Source organism: Excalfactoria chinensis, chromosome 12 (assembly GCF_039878825.1).
Source record: "Excalfactoria chinensis isolate bCotChi1 chromosome 12, bCotChi1.hap2, whole genome shotgun sequence".
Classification (NCBI taxonomy): Eukaryota; Metazoa; Chordata; class Aves; order Galliformes; family Phasianidae; genus Excalfactoria; species Excalfactoria chinensis.
In genome coordinates this window covers 13,921,262-13,938,187 of record NC_092836.1, presented here as the reverse complement: position 1 = coordinate 13,938,187, position 16,926 = coordinate 13,921,262, and the positions used below count along the sequence as shown (strand labels likewise).

Genomic DNA, 16,926 nt, shown 5'->3' with positions numbered 1-16,926 from the left:
CCTGCTTGGACTCAGCACATCATTTCACAAGCTGCCACACCAGAGGCCTGGCAAGTGAGATTACTGTCCTCAATACACCACTATTTTCCTGCTGCAGACAGCCGAAGTGCCAAACCAACAATTCAGGATCTCAGAGCTGCTAACCTGATACATTGTACTGACTAGCTTCTGCCAATAGGAATTGTTAAGTGATCTAAAGGGAAAAGAAGAGGGGTAATGGGACAATGAGGAAAAAAACAGACAACTCTTCTTGGCATTACTTCTTTATACTGAAAAAAAGAACACCTACATGCAACCACGCAACTCAGTTGATGATCCTCACAATGCTCATGGCAAGCAGGGGAAGCTTCCATACATATTTATTGCTCTTAACAGTTTTTCCTGTGTTGTGTTTTTTTTCTGTTTGCTTTTTTTTGTTGTTGTTGCTGTTGTTTTTTAAATAGGGACTTTCACACTCCAAAATAAACTACAAACTTCCATCAGAATGAAAACTAAGGTGAATACTACAACAATCCTTTGTTTATATGTCTTTTTTCATTCCATTAGCTTCCTTTGCTCTAACCCATTTCATAAATAAATGAATTGAAACAAGAAGATTAAACCTTGCTTAGAAGTAAGGTGTGGAAACCACATCTAATTTGGAACAGCCTGGCTAATAGCTTCCACCTGGAGGAAGGGAAATGGGGGGAAAAAGCCTTTTCCCTTTTCCTTTCCATGAGAACACGCCCAACCTCATTACAGAAAGAGCAACAAAGATGAACAGAAAAACAGGTAAGATGCAGGGGATGCAGCAAGAAATGTTTAGTGAAGATATCTATAAATATATTTTCATTAGGTTAGAGAACAAGAAAAAGAGCAAAAAAATAAAGAATGCCCAATTCCTAATAATTCTGCGTTCCTAACTCTTTCACACAGATCAGATGCATTACTACATTTTTTTTCTAGCAGTCAGTTTGCACCAACAGAGAATAAGCCAGATTCCACTTCAGCCTAATTGTTAACCCACAGCTGAACTCCACAAACTGTTACCAGAAAGGGCGATGCTCTCACTAGGAAAAATATCCTACACCTTGAAATCCATGTATTGAATTTCACAAGGTGGCACTTCACTTCTCCAATGCAGGTCAGGAAGTCTCTTCATACTATTTAATTTTTAAACAAGCAGTAGTGGTAGAAGCAATCTTATTAGCACAGAACAACCAATAAAAAGACAGCTAGAAGTCACTCTGATACCATCTGGAAGGAGTTGTGGAATTTTGTTTGAACCAAAAATCCCTTTCACCTTATTTTCAGCAAGTCTGTTCACCAATTCAAAACAGCCTGACAAAAACTATTGAGTAGAAGGGAAAAGCTGATCTACAAGTTGGAAGTCAAGCTGCGTGCTATTGTAAACAACCAGGAGTACAGTTGAATGCAGACTGAAAAAGCATTCTCAGTTTTGGTAAATACAAACCAATGCAAATGTTGGGAGAGAAAAGAAAGAGATGTTTTAAAATGGAAAATATCACAGGAAAATAAAACTATTGATGTAGCTTATTTGAATAACATGAACTACTGCTCTCCAGTGAGATACTTGATTATATATAGATATGGTGAGAAGAGTATTGTAAAGGAGATGGAAAACAGAAAAAGCACATTTGCTTTCCACAAGCTGGGCTCTAATACAAGTTATGAAGTATTGAAAATGTATATTTGTACTAAGAATTTTTAACACACTCTACTGGTGTGGTTGGGTATAGCATGAATGAAGCAAAACTGATCCCACAAAATAAAATGCAGATGAGGAGAACATTCAATTAAATGCCAATAACTTCAGATTTACACTAGGGAATGCAATTTTATCCTTTATGAAATTAATCTATTACTTTAAACACTGTCAGTCCTACTGTCTGTATTTGTACACTCTTCACTTGAAGTTAGATCTGTTGCTCACTCATCTTAACTTGATTTTTGTGGTTGCTTCATACACCATACTTCCACGCAGCAAATGACAACCTCTAATTACTACTGTAGAGTTTTATACCTAGGATATAGTCTGGAATTCCAAACTGTGTCTGTCTGCTGTGTGCACATAAGGGAAACAGGAAGCAGGCAAAAGACAGAGGTAAAAGGATGCATATTTAGAAATTACAATACACATTAATTCCTGCAAACAGCATCCAACAGAATTCTACCAAATAAAATTTTGGATACCACTGTTCATGAAGGATCCAAAGTCAGTTCTACATAAGTAGCTACAGTGGCAACAGGCCTCACTGCATCTGCTTCAGCAATGCCTCCTGCATTTGGATGTTCTTTGGCATACCTGTATGGTATACTGGTAGACTCCTGCTTTTGGCTGCCAAGGAAATGTCAAAATACTGGGCGAAAGAACTATTGGAACATAAATTTCAACATCTTGCTGGTTTCGCACTGGGACTGGTAATGTATGAACACCTCCATCCTACAAAAAAAAAGGAACAGCACAAAATCACAAATGACATCATAGCACATCCTACGAATAACCTTCAGTCTTGTCATTTAAAACATCTCAGACAGAAAGGAATGCAATTGTTAAGGATTCTTCATGAACAGCTTTTGTGAGCAGTCAGTCAGTTCATTCCAGTGATGTGATGAGTAATATTACTATGAAGATTCAGATGTCCACACTCACTTAAAGGCAAAGAGCAATAAGAAACACACTTGTACTACTCCTGCTTTTTGAGGCATCATCTAGAAAACAAATCTGTTAAACCCACAATTCCATTTACTTCTTGCTCACTCCACTCTGCAAAGGTGAAGAATCTCAGTCTAAGCAACCCAGCCCATCTTGAATCTCAGCCCATCCTGAAACACTGGCCGTTGTAACTTCCTAACTTTGCTATATGTGACCCTTATAACGTCCTTGCACAACATACTGTTTCTGGCTGGAATCCTGAATGAAAATTTTAGAAGCTCTTACTGGACCACTCCGACACAGTAAATGAGCATGGCCCATCATACACAAGGACCAACCAAGTCCTATGCAAGGATAATGAAGATTTCAGAGCAAATGGGTTGAAGTGTTCAGTCTTTCCAAGTTTCAAGCAAAAGCAAATCACTTCCACACCACATGCCCTAAGTTAGCCATACATTTAGCAGCCTGCACAACTAGCAGAATGTTAAGGAGTATTAATTTGAGGAAATTTTTAGGCTAATGTGTTTGTCAGATTTTCATTCCAGCATTTAACATCACTTACCAAATGAGAGAAAACTTCCCAAATGTAACTGAATGAAGAACAAGGCCAGGGTTTGATACTGATGATGTAAAATTCACTCAGAGAATGTGAGAAGACCTTTGCACCTATACAAGGATATGGTATGTGCCCATGTAAAGTATTTGCCATGAAAAAATAAATCAGTGCTGTGCACTGCTAGTGTAACAGGAGTTTGCCATGCATTCAGTAGCAAAATCCCACAGTCTTTATTTAAGCAAACCCTCTCCTGAAGTGAGGACTTTAGAATTTGAAATTTAATCTGTATAAATAACGATGGCTTTCACCCATGAAATTCTTAGCTTTTCTTCCACTAGGTCTGCCGTCTTCTAAGTCTCTACTGTGCAAGTACATACTTGAAACAGCAGTACAGTTTTTGGTAGAGACATACCTGATCTACTACTGATGTCAACGCAGCATCAATAACGGTCTGACCCTTCTTTATTGCTTTCACATAATGATATGATCCATTCAGAGAGGACTTCAGGACCTCGAAATACTCTTCAGACAGCTTTGTATTAATTCGGATATTCTAAAATCAGAAGATTAAATAAATAGTGCCATGTGAAATTAGCACTAATGCTGCGCAGAGAGCCATAAACATACATAAACATAATGAGAAAAATCACTTAGTAACACAGTTTGAAGAAGCTCATATGAAACTAAGAACTTTTCCATAGGAAAATGAGGCTACACCTTTCAGACACAGCACTAACCCCGCAGACAATAATTACTTTTCATGATAATGACAAAATGTAAGTAGCAATATTTAGCACTAAAAATTCATATTTAAAAATAATTTCTTAATATTGCCATGAAAATCAGACCTACACCTGAAGAAGCATATGAGTATAGATGAGCAATCACAAAAACTCAATATTCTGATCACTTAATTATTCTGCTTGCTAATGAACTATTTCAGTATTTTTGTTATAGTTTTTAAGGAGTGCCATAAATTGTAGGTATTAGGTACCAAATATGTCTCCTTGCCTACCTAAACAATGAATGCTAGCCAGTTGTCAAAGCTTTTCCCATAATCAATTGCAAGGAAACTGCAAGTTCCTCAAGAGTACTATAAGCCTATCTTACATCTTATCCATTAAGACTAGGAAAGATTGTCTCTGCAAGGGAGGAAATCATTTTGGGCTGTAATCAAGGACAGCATTAGTACCACTCTCCACAAATATAATTTCCAGCGCACAGCCTATAGTACATATTTTAAGCACATTTCTTCCAGTTTTTCTACACTACTTGGACTCTAATGGTCACTTTCACATGAATCACTTGGTACATTTCAATCAAAAAAAAAAAAAAAGAAGGGAAAAGCAAGAAACAAAAAGATTTGAAAGTCAAATTTCTGTGTTCAGAAGATGCTTAGAAAATTTTAAAGAGAGGATTTAGGAGACACACTCAGAAGTATATCAGCATCTCACTTACATCAGACAAATACACCTTATTGCTTGATTTATCATACACTTCAATTGTAATTTCATAAAATCTGCCCGTTTCTAGGACCCATCTGTCACCTGGATGAACTGCAAAGCCTGCAAAACAGGAAATATTGAACAGCACAGACCAGCATCCACTTTATGTAATGAATACAAACACTAAAATTCGAGTTGTCCACATTTTAAGGTTTCCTTTAATTGTTTGAAGCTTCTTATTACAGATGAAAGGAAAACATTTACTGTTGAATCCATTTCACACAGAGCTTATTTTATGAATAAAAACACTTTTCCAAGATAAAGTCAGACAAGAAACAAAAGGGTGCATATACAGAGAAAAACAACAGAGGAACAAAAGCAAACTATATGAAGCAATCAGGAAAATGATGCCAGTACCAACCTAAATAACCAGGATTTACAACATAGATAGTGCTGTTTGGTAGCCTGGAAACACCCTGCATGCGAATACCTGAAATCTCAGTAAAGGAATACAAAAGTTCCAACACAGTCAAGTCATGATCAGCATCATCCTGTGGTTACTTGTACTTCTTGGGAGACTTAGAGCTACTTCTACACTAACAACAAGCGCTACCCAATCCATCCAGAAAAGACAGCAAGCATTTTAGAGACTGCACTAGAGACTCTAACATTCTAAATATTAATATGAAAGTCCCCATCACGTTCCCACACTGACTGAGGAGAACAGCCATGATTTCATCATCTTTTTGCAGCCTAATTTCTTAGAAAATTTTAAGGAATTAGGCTGCTCTTTTAAGATGGAATTCACAGCTGTTCTGCTCTCTATGGCCCCACCAGGTGCTCCTGATTTTCAAGGCTACTGGTACACATATACATCATTTTATCTTTCTGTGCTACAAAGAGAACCAAGTTTGTCTCCTGGCACAAAGATCTGGATGGAGAAGCATAACCTCGGAAGGATACTCTTGTGTCCAAGTATGAGATTAGTTTGTCCCTGTTGCATTGCAGTTACAATGGATGTTTCCTGGTCCAACCTGGCAACAGGCCAGGATGGGTCTCCCTCAGGACCAAGCACGTTGTTCTGGAGCTGCAGCTCATACTGATCAGATGGCATCATTAATTCTGGACATAAAACAAAACAACATGTGAAACAATAAAAGCAAATATGTCAGTGTTTGGATGCTGCTAATTATCGCTGATTAATTTTTAATTGATGTCTAAAGCACGCATTAAATTAGTATTTTTAATGGCTTGTAGAAATAGAGCTTCTGTGATCAACACATGGACATGAAGAAAAACTGAGCTGCCCGCTTCATTTCCATTTATTTGAAGTCTAATTTCCAACTAGTATCACCCTACTGCTCAGACCTAACATGTAATTCATTCCCAGCTTCAGAAGTGGTGACGTTATTATAATTATTATTTTTTTTTACAAGTTACTGATAATTTCTGCTGCTTCATCCTGTGCTACAAGCTGATGACAGGCCTAATAAAATACTTCATATCTAGCTGTTAGAGTTTTCTTTGTTTAAAGGAGGTTATTAACAGCACAGACTCCTTGTAACAGTGGATGCAATTACAAACTTCCACACCTGTAAGTGCAGGTAAAGCCAGCTGACCAACTCTTGTAAAAGTGCAGCAAATTCATTTGGCAAGAAAACAATCTCCGTAAGCAAAGACATTGACCTATCTTCAGTTTAACTAAGAAAGTCAGACACAGTTTCTTTGTCAATGTGGTATCAGAATTACAGCACTAACTCTTCAGTTGCCCTCAGCTTTGTGTCCTCAACAAACCTGTGAGAGTACAGCTCTTAAAGGCGTAATTTCCATGAGAGAAATTCTAAATGGCTGCGTCACTGGGGCTTAGAAAAACAACGTTAAATATTAACAAAGCTATCTACCCCTATTTTAAAAATTTCCTTGCAGTGAAAAATCCATACCTAATCTCAAAGGAAAGAAAGAATGAAAGAAAAAAAAACAGGGCAAACCTGTAATCTTCCCTTGTCTTATTTTCTGAACTTTGTACTTTATTGATGTTCCTACTAGAAGATAAACATCATATGCTGGATTTAAAAGGATGTTTTCCAGAATAAGCAATCTGACTTCTGCCGGAGGTACATGCTATTGATTGAGGGGAAAAAAAGAAAAAAATAAATCAATTCACCCATATGAAACACACCAGGCTGCAGTAACTTACAACTCATGAATTCAAAGCACTGCTTTCGTTAATTAGCTCTTTACCATCATCATCTTAATATCTGCAGGGACAGGGAAATGCAGAAGACAAAGAATTGTACATAGATCCACTTTGTGTGTCAACCACAAAAAATAAGTTAATGAGAAATAGACAAGAAAGCTTATTCAAATCTATGCAAGCCCTTAAAAGTAAATGAATTAATAATTTAACATGTAAATGACAAGAGAAAGATATCTAGCAGAGTGGGATGGAGGGGAGGGAGGGATTTGTTTAAAAAAAAGGGAAAATTGTCAAAGCACTCAAAGAAAAGCTGACTTTGACTCCTCAATTATTTTAGTGATGAAAACCTGTAACATATTAAGTGAACACAAACTGGAAACCCAATTGCTTCATGCTAGGAGGATGGCAGAGCGTTCCCATTCCTCACATGCATCAGGGACCATCCTTGAGCCCCAGATAGGTACCTGCAGAGTAATGCCTGACCACTACCTGCTTGGCAGAAGCCAGCAGTGTCAATGCATGAATCTGCTCTGATATCTTCCTAGCATCTGCATTGACACTGCTGTGAAAACTTATCCTACATGGCATTATGCAGCTGCTTCAGCACTACTGGGTTAGCTGTGTTCATCTACTGCTACAGTTTTAAGCACAAGCTTTCAAGTTAGTCTTTTTTTTACCTCTCCCCCCCCAACTCCTGGTTCAGCATCAGGAGCTGGTTGATAACTTAGAACAATACACCACTAAGAAGCTATGGGTCTCAGAAATATCTATAAACATTAATGCACCATGTCCTGTACTTCAAATATTCACCATCACTACTCATTTTCAAAGAGAGAAATGGAGACAGAGGAGGAATCATCTGGACATGGTTCAAAAAGGAAAGTGAAATGAAAGTCTTCTGGACACATTCCAGAAACGATTTCTTTTACTTTATTCTCTTCTTACTGCCAGTCTCCCCAGCAACTAAAAGAGGGAAACAAATCCCATCTACGTGTGGTTTGGTAATATTATGCAAGGCGGAAGGAAAACAAGTCTGTGTTGGACACTATTTTGGTTTAGTTTTTGGGAGGATACAGAAATACTTGGGACAGATGCACAGCAGCACAGATACTATTCAAACACTGAAATTTACTTTCCCTACTGTAAAAAAAAAAAAAAAAAAAAAAAAAAAAAAAAAAAAAGACCTCCATAAAACACTATTTATAATTTCATCACATAGACTGTATCAAATTCACTGGTTTACTACATTAGAAATATGACAGACAACTTTATAAATTCTACTCCAGTTATTTGAGGGATATTCGCTGAAAACATGCAGTCTGACAGCAGTGAAAGGTTTAAATGAACCACCAGCCACAAGCAAAGAACCATAAATGCAAGTATTGGCAATCCAATTACACTTACTGTATCAGCTCGAATCTCATTCAGAAAAACGTAAGGGAAAAACCAATTAAGCTACAAGCATTCATGAAAGAGTATTAATGAGGAGTTTGTCTCTAATACTGCATAATCTTAGGGCAAGTACATTCAGCTGACTTACTTATCAAGGGCAGAACTTGGACAAAACATGTTCTATTATTTCTACCACATGGCTAGCATTACATAGAATGTTTTCACAGAACAATTTTTACAGGTATGGGCTAAATAACTCTAGCTTAAACAGACACATTAAACACGTACATATAATGTAACACAAAAACCTCAAAATCAGACCGCAGATATGAGACAAACTTCAGAAAAAAAGCACAGTGTTTTATACAAAGATTTCTTAAGGTTGATAACAGCAAAATGCCAAGGATTCCTGTTAAAATTAACAAGCAACTGAGATGGTTTTACTCTGTTGCTAAGGAAAGACAACTCTGCTACCAGAGTTAAATGAAAAACTGTCACACTGTTACAAAGAAAGAACTATCGTGGTTCTATAACTGCTGGGAAAGCTGCCAGCACAGCGGTTGAGCTCTCCTGTAGCACAGATATCTCGATTCCAAAGCCCTTCCTTAGAAACCAAGATCTAACAAGGTAGAATAAAATACAAACCGAGAAGTTGCATAACACGCATCACATGCACAACGGGAAATAAAATGTATATCCAAGACAGCAATTCTCACTCCAGTTATTTATTAATTCAGAAAAGACCTAAAAAGTTCTCCTTTAAACAAACAGAAAAAACCTAATGAAACAGAAAGACATAAAAGGCCAATGTACTACTGGATGTACTACCATAAGCATGATTCTTATTAGATATGTAAGACAAATGGCTGTCAGGAGTAATAAAATCTCACAGAAGCATTTGAAGAGTGCTCCTCAGCCACAGGGCCTTTATCAGTCAGAGTCAGGTTCAGGAACAATTTCTGGCACTTGTGCTGGGTAAGACAGCTACACCAAGGTAACTGCATCAAGCTCCAATAAAATGAGCACCTTCTGTGACACGGACTACAAATTCAGTCCAGGAAGACTGAGATGCAGCACTGATATCCACAGCAGAAACAGATGTTACTGGAATCAATATAGCAGCGTGGTCCTGTAACAGAGAGCTGCAAGACTAAATTGAAGGAATAGAACAATGCATGCAAGTTACTTACCTTATAGACACTCTCCTGTATTCTTGCTTTTAATTTAGAACTCCCTGTTTTCATTCCAGACACCAGAATTGTATCTCCCTGCTTGGCCACTTTTTCCATCTCCGATATGTAAGAGGGTGGGATATAAGTTGATTCTAAAAACTTGAGTATACTGGAAATCAAAAAACGAGCATAAAAATTAACCAGTCTTTATAAGCCTGTACAGAAACACCACCATCTATTCCCACCTATTTCCATGTTTTTTGCAAATTTAGGATGCCTGTCTGAGACCAGATATCCTAATTTTACTTATTCTTGAACATATCTGCAGCTAATTTGCATGACTGATAAAATTGTTTGAAGCTTGCTCGCCAGCTTTCTAAAGGTATCAGAAAGCTGCACGTTTTCTGTAACCATTCCCCAGTTTTTACAGTAGGTACAGACTGCAAAAAAAAACCTCTGCATTACTGTGGAACAGCAGATGTGAAAGACCCCACAGTTCATAAAAGCAATAGCTTAACAAACCAGAACACAACTTTGACCTGTATAAAGAAGCTTGGATTAATTTAATAAGTTAAGAAGAAAATAAAAGAAAAGAAACTCCACTCTTAGAGAGTTGATTTCCCCACGTTTTATATATATGTATATATATTAACTTGTGAATAAGCCAGATTTGTCAGAGGAAGATATAACTTCCCACATTAACGTATGTCCCTCACAATCTACAAACATTTTGCTGGAACTTGTTTTTGCAGTAACTGAACTCTCTACTACACGAGTTTGAACTTATTTAATCTTACAAGTACGTTAGAGAAGATTTGAATAATGCTGAAGGAATCGATAAACTGCTCTGTGAGAAAAATCCGTCTCGTGCGTATGCAGCCCGGTCAAATTCAATGATATATGAGAGGCATTTTTACTTCATGTGAGTGTTCTTAGTAAAGTCCAAGTTCCCCATAGTATTTAAGACAACGAATACTAGCATATCATTAGACAACAGGATCCCAGCATGCTGACTGTTTTATTTCCATTGTGTTGGTGTCAGTTTAAAGATAAAACTCTCGGACTACAAGAAAATGCTGAGCAGTCCCCAATTTAAGTTAGCATAATGGAGTCTGACATTTCTGTTTGAAGCCATTTTAGTTCTATTACTCTAAGCTGAAAACTAGAAAAATAAAACCAGTGCTATTAAAGGACAGAGCGCATAAATAAAAAGTCAAAAACAAAACAAGGCATGAAGTGATCTGGCAAGAAACATAGGAGCAAGGAAAATCATACAACTTGATCTCTATTCCTACTCCTGCCACAGGCGAGCTCTCTGACTTCTGAGCAAAAACTCTACCTCCTTTAAATGGACAGACCAGCATTTCCCAACTACATAAGAACACTGGAAAACACTAAGCTCGTTAATGAGTTGGGAAGGAAGAAAAAAGAAAAGCACTTCTAAATTCCAATCAATCAATTTTCAGAGCCAGTATTGGTAATGAACCAAGCACCATGACTTTGTTATCAATTGAGTGCTTTCTACTCATTGCCTTGACAGATAGAATTCAGTTATTTCACTGGCCTTAAGAGCCATACCAAGCATACAAGCAGCCTCTTGGTCCTTTCTCATTTAAAGGTTAGTTACTTTGAAAGCTATTTCAGCATTAGAACTGGGTGTTGACTGACATCTGAAGCAACCTGAGTTGAGAGAGCCCCTTTCTGGATATTTTTTGCACAATGCTAATTCTTGAGTTACTAGAATAGAGAAATCTGGACTGCTCGTTAGCACTATCAGTTGTTAAATTAAATAGAGCTGAAAGTGCCCAGGCTGTTGAGTGGATAGTTAAAACAAACAACAAAAACACATATACACATACTCCAACCAACATGTGAGCATTATCTTAAGTGCCCACAGGGTAAACTGTCTAGAAATGGAGAAATATTTACATAGTAACTTACAGTACAGGAGATTTACCTTTTCTTTTTTAATTTGAGAACAACATAAACGAACTTACCGTAGTGCATTGTGGGAATCTGAGAAGCCATCAGCCTCTGTGTCTTTTACGATTGTCCAGTCAAACACTAACCCTGCCAATGTGCTGAAAGTGTTTCCTACAAAGCAAACAATTAGATTAAAACAAAACTAACAACATCCAAAGAGCCTTTCTGGAATAAAGCTTTTCTTTCCAAAGGGATTCTCTCTTATCCCCAAGAGATACACTACCAGTAACTACAGAATTTACAATCTATTTTGCTTTACTGATGTGTGCAAATACAAGATCATTCTGTTTTTCACAGAAGCTGAACGATGGAGGATAGGTGGAGACAGCTGCACCTAAGATACCCTTGGCACAAGCCTTGACTAAAACAAACCCAGGACCTTTCATTTAAAAACTAAGATCTGAAACACCTTTTGGGGAACATGAGATCACAGCACTGATGTACTACACTTTCTACATATACTGCTGCATTTTTTGAACACCTTTTATGTAGAAAGCTGAACTAAAAGACTGAAAAATAGTAAATATTAGAAAGGAGCAAATTGGAATAAACTGGCTGACAGCAGGATATTTCATGATAACAGTTAAGTATGGAAAGAGCTGCTAATCTGAAGGATTTTATAATTTCGGTGTGGGTCTTGCTGTGAATTGCAGAGTCCATTGGAACAAATGAATGTCAGCATTTACTGTATTTTAAAGGCTATTTTCAATTGTGTTCTCCCAGGTGCAAACCAACTATTTTTGAATAAAAGAAACTGATTTGCAAAGTTTTGAGTGTTTTCCAATCGCTGAATCTTAGACTGGGATGTTTAGTCCTAAAGCTTGCAACAAATAGCTTCTTTCAGTCACTCAAATTAAAGGCTCATTCTGGTTGCTAAACTTCTGCTCCTGTTCAAACTCTAACTCAGATGGTGACCAAGGGAAATCTGTCCATCAAGCATGCTTGAGTGGTTACAGAAATATCAAACCAATAATCTGGTATTACACATAATATAAAAAGAAATTTACTTCTCACTATCAGCATATTGCCATACATAGCCTGATAACATTGGTTTTACAAATAAACTGATACACAATGGGCTTGTTAACTACCCTAAATGAACAACTCAAGCTTTTAGAGCTGTTTATAACCTATCATTTCCTTCCCACTAGCTGTCCTAAATATCATTTAGTTTGCAAGTCATGCATGCCTGAAAACAGACTGTACAAAAAGCGTCTTTCTCTTTTAAACCAGTACCACGGTTCTTTCTGATGGAACAGACAGAATGAAAAGCAGAAGCTTCATGCTCTTAATAAATACGTATTTAATCTACATACACTGATGTTCATGAGCCTAAACCACACTTCCCAATATTGAGTCCTTCTGTAATGATTAAGGCATTGGTGAGTGGTCCTTAACATCATCTCCAAACGTCCTTCTAAACGTTTGGTTAGACTCAAAATGTCCCTTCACAAAATTCTTTAGATTATCACAGTTGAAAGGAAAAAAAGAGAAGAAGAAAAAAGTAAAACTGGCTTCCTCATAATCCTCAGCCCAGCTAAATCCTAACATGACATTTCAACAGAACAAGTACTGCAGCTTCTTACATTATATTCTTACTCCTGACCTGAAGGTATAGTTGCTAACAGCTGACATCTTTATTTTACTGACTTTAAATACTAATTTTCAAAACTACTCCTAGCACTAGCTTGAATTATCCTGGACAAGTAAGGAAAAAAGGCAGAGAAAAGACATTAGAAATCAAGTAGCATTTGATTTTCCTATTCAGATAGTTGAGTATATTGGTTTCATACCTAAACAAAATCAATAGATTACTGAATATGTATATCCAAAGAACTCCTGTTAGATTACTCAGCATGGCTTTTAATATTCAATGCATTAGACAATTAGTGTTTCAGCACTAATAGATTGCTTACCTTCTGAATCTAAAGCTTGAATTTTTAGCTCTAGAGGTGAGTCTTCAAGATAGAGCTCTCTTGTTGTGGATACGATTTGTATGCCATGAATTATATCAACTATAGCATCACAACGAAGAACCTGTCCAGTCACTTCAAGAGAAATCACACAAAATCAGTAGCACTGGATGTACTTATCATCCAAACAACATCAGTAACAAGACAAAACACACTTCAAATTTAAGCTGATGGTGCAAGACACTGGCACGGAAGGAAGTTAAATTAGGTCACGACCTTGGCTAAGAAACACTCGGTCAAATGGTGATTGTGGCTAAACAAGCAAGAGAAGCAGTTCCCTCCTTCACAGTTCCCTTCCTCACTGAGAAAAAATATTAAACACTTTCTATTTCCAACTACACTAAGAGTAACAGACATTTTCTCTGAATATATATTAAGTGTTTGTACAGCACAATTGTCAGCCACAGCTCACAACCTAAAGAACTTAATGGCTGCTACCCAGAGACCGTAAAATTCTATGTCACTGTGATTTAGTGACTGCAAGATAATTATTCAACCATCTGTTTTTGCATATCTATCATTCTAAAAACAAAGCAGGTACATTGTCTGATGGACATAAAGGCAATTTCCAGCCTTCTAAAGGACATGCTGTTTTCAACTATTACCTCCATTTATTATTATTTTTTAATTAATTACCTAACAAAAGTTAGAACTTACTCGTATCTTCAGCAAAGATGATACTTGTCAGACGTGTGGGCTGGGAGGACCGTGCCTGCACAACAGCTTTCTGTGAACATTGGCGCTCACCCTGATCTGCAGGCTCTATGCTTGCGACCTCTGGTCTGGTAGAGGACCTACAAGATTACAGAGTTGTATTAGCAGTATTTAAACTACAGCTATAAAGTAATCAAATGGCTAGCATAAAGCCATCAAAATACTTTACATTAGACTTTCACTGGAGCTGAATTGCAGCAGTTCCTCAGGGACTTCAGCAAAAGCAAGGATGCGAAAAGCACAGACTGGGAGCCCACCAGAGCCAAGGCAGACAAAAGTACTGTTCTCCCTACTGTGACAACTTCACAGGTGGGCGTAATACAGCCTCTTAGGAGCTACATCCAGCAGTTTACAAAGTTACAAAACCTCTGGTCTGATCACTTATTACATTACGACACTTATTACATGAAGCCAATTTTCTGTCTGACAAATGCAATCTAAACCACTTTGTATATTCCCACCTGGTTAAGATGATGACATTAACTGGATTCAGACATTTCCTTGGAAGGAGGCTCACAAACCTCTACCTCTTATCTATAGGAAATATCTTTTAAATCAGCAAAGAGTTGGAGGTGAGTTGCAAACCAACAGCAGTACCACACAGGCCTGTCTCCACTGAGTCTGGTTTTACCTCTGTTGCTGGTATAACCAGCCAACCCAAAGAAGTAAAGACAGCTTTCTCATTGACTGACAATGTACCCATTTCATAAAACACAATATGCTCAGCTTTCTAAGTGATACCAGTCACAGTCTGGGCAACCACCGACCACTTTACCTGGAAGCACTGGAGTAAGGTCAAAAACACAACTTGGGAGACAAATCCAACATTGCAAAACAATATATCTATTCACCAAACATCAGTTCAGCTCAATGCAGTCAGTAAGGCAGAAACATTGCGTTCCTTACAGGAACTTCACAGGAAATAATAAATCTGTGCCACTTCTCTGATTCCCTGTATTTGGGTCTGGATTTTATCCTCTTATACCTGTGCAGGCAGCGAGGCCCCAAAAGCCTCTCATCCAAGGGCACAAAAGCCTAGTTGGAACATTTTTAATTGTGCCTGCTAATTGGAGGCACACAGGTTCATCAGACACCATGAAGCATTACAATATGCTTATCTTGGACAAGATTCATTAATTCAATGTATTATTAATTCATAGTATTGGTGTGCCTCCAGTAAAGTTTTGCTTACAGAAAGACCAGCCTTAAAGGATTTTAAAACAACAACCGGAACTGCTACCTTGGAATTGTCAAAATGTTTATTTGTTAGATTTGAGATGCTTAAGCAATGCACACAAGTGTAAACATATTTTTATACTGGCTTTACGCTGGCTCTAAAATAATACAGTGTTTGTATGTTACCAGCACATTTACATCTGCTATAAAGTTACTTCTTTCAAAATCACCAATTTTCCTGATACTCTGTAGCTTCCTGAGCAAGCAAGAAACAGCTTGCCAGCATTTAGCAAGTTCCTTAACAAGATTAGTATTCACAACCAGGCAACCTTTTCTTCTGTAGGCTTTATAAGCTGAGCTTGCAGATCTGACTTAATGAGCATTCAGGCAGTTTAAAATAAGCATGTACCTACGGAATTGACTTTTATTATTTAGTTCTTCACACTGTTTAATATTCTCTGCCATGAGAATTTTTGATTAATTGGAGATTTGGCTTTTTTACAGTCTGAAATTGATTGTTTACAACACAACAGGGGTTTCACTGTATTTCGTATTTGTTCTTTTAACATATCATTAAGTAATGTAGTACATAACAACTACAGTTAGCACTAATAGTAGTATTATAGAACTAAACTGAATGACAGAATAATTTTCACAACAGAAAAAGGAAGAAAGAAACTAATAGCTTGAGTTAAATTTTGGCAGTAAACTTAGATGAAGTCTAGAATTATAAAGAAAAGTCTAAGCTTTATGTCTGGATATGGGCTAACTCTTGGCTGACACTACATTTTTAGCTTTATTACTGACAGGATACCAGCTTATCTGATGCAGCTCCCTGAACTGGGTAGGTTGCATTGGACCTCATTGGGCCTACCGAGATTTACATCATAAAGCAATCTGCATGATGTCTGGTTTGTTTGTTTGGCTTTTTTTTTTTTTTTTTTAAACATCAAAACCACCAAATATTTGTTGATCCCTCAATATCATTTGTCAACATCAAAAAACAGAAAAACCCACTTTCTTTCCAGCAGGGTCAAGCACACAAAGGATACATCAAAATCAAATATGCTATATATTATAATGGCATTACTCTGCTGCAGGACACAAAGGGCTCACACTTGTGTCCTAGACAGACAAGTAACTTTTACTTTAAAATGACACCAAAGAGTGCAAATTATATCATCTTCCACTTACAGCAGGTCTTCAGCAGCACGTCAGTGTGATATATATTGAGAGCTAGGCTTGTCAGAGGTCAAAATTAGATCCTGAGAAGCAAGCAATGGGAAGCATGTCTGGCACTAGCTCTCAATCTCATATCAGCCTCTGGGAGAAAGAGCAAGGTGGGGGGGGGGGGGGGGGGGGGGGGGGGGTACTAGAAAGGAGGAGGAGGTGGAGGTGAAAAAAAGCTGAGAGAACTGCCAATATTTATTTTCCTCATGGATAAAATCCTACTTACAGAGAAACTGACAGAAGTTGCAATACAACAGCCAGCCCTCTCACTCATTTCCATTTCACTCATAAGCTTTTCTCCCTTGGACACAGAATTGAGTGGCAAGATTACATCCATGGATCTACCCAGCTCCGTTCCTGTATTTTTATTTACTGTGCTGTGATATCAGATATGAATACTTCAAGGATTATATTTAATCTTCTTATCAGCTG

General features: G+C 37.5%; 1 protein-coding gene across 1 annotated transcript in view; it reads right to left on the bottom strand.

The window, feature by feature from the left end:
* NUP210 (nucleoporin 210) overlaps positions 1 to 16,926 on the bottom strand; it is a 54,807-nt gene that overhangs the window by 34,707 nt on the left and 3,174 nt on the right. The window contains exons 2-11 of the mRNA XM_072347193.1: positions 14,032 to 14,168; positions 13,318 to 13,449; positions 11,416 to 11,512; positions 9,437 to 9,587; positions 6,646 to 6,778; positions 5,621 to 5,779; positions 5,079 to 5,147; positions 4,671 to 4,777; positions 3,625 to 3,765; positions 2,306 to 2,443 (exon numbers count right to left, since the gene is read on the bottom strand). Coding sequence (XP_072203294.1) covers positions 2,306 to 2,443; positions 3,625 to 3,765; positions 4,671 to 4,777; positions 5,079 to 5,147; positions 5,621 to 5,779; positions 6,646 to 6,778; positions 9,437 to 9,587; positions 11,416 to 11,512; positions 13,318 to 13,449; positions 14,032 to 14,168 — 1,264 coding nt within the window. The remainder of the gene's footprint in view (positions 1 to 2,305; positions 2,444 to 3,624; positions 3,766 to 4,670; positions 4,778 to 5,078; positions 5,148 to 5,620; positions 5,780 to 6,645; positions 6,779 to 9,436; positions 9,588 to 11,415; positions 11,513 to 13,317; positions 13,450 to 14,031; positions 14,169 to 16,926) is intronic.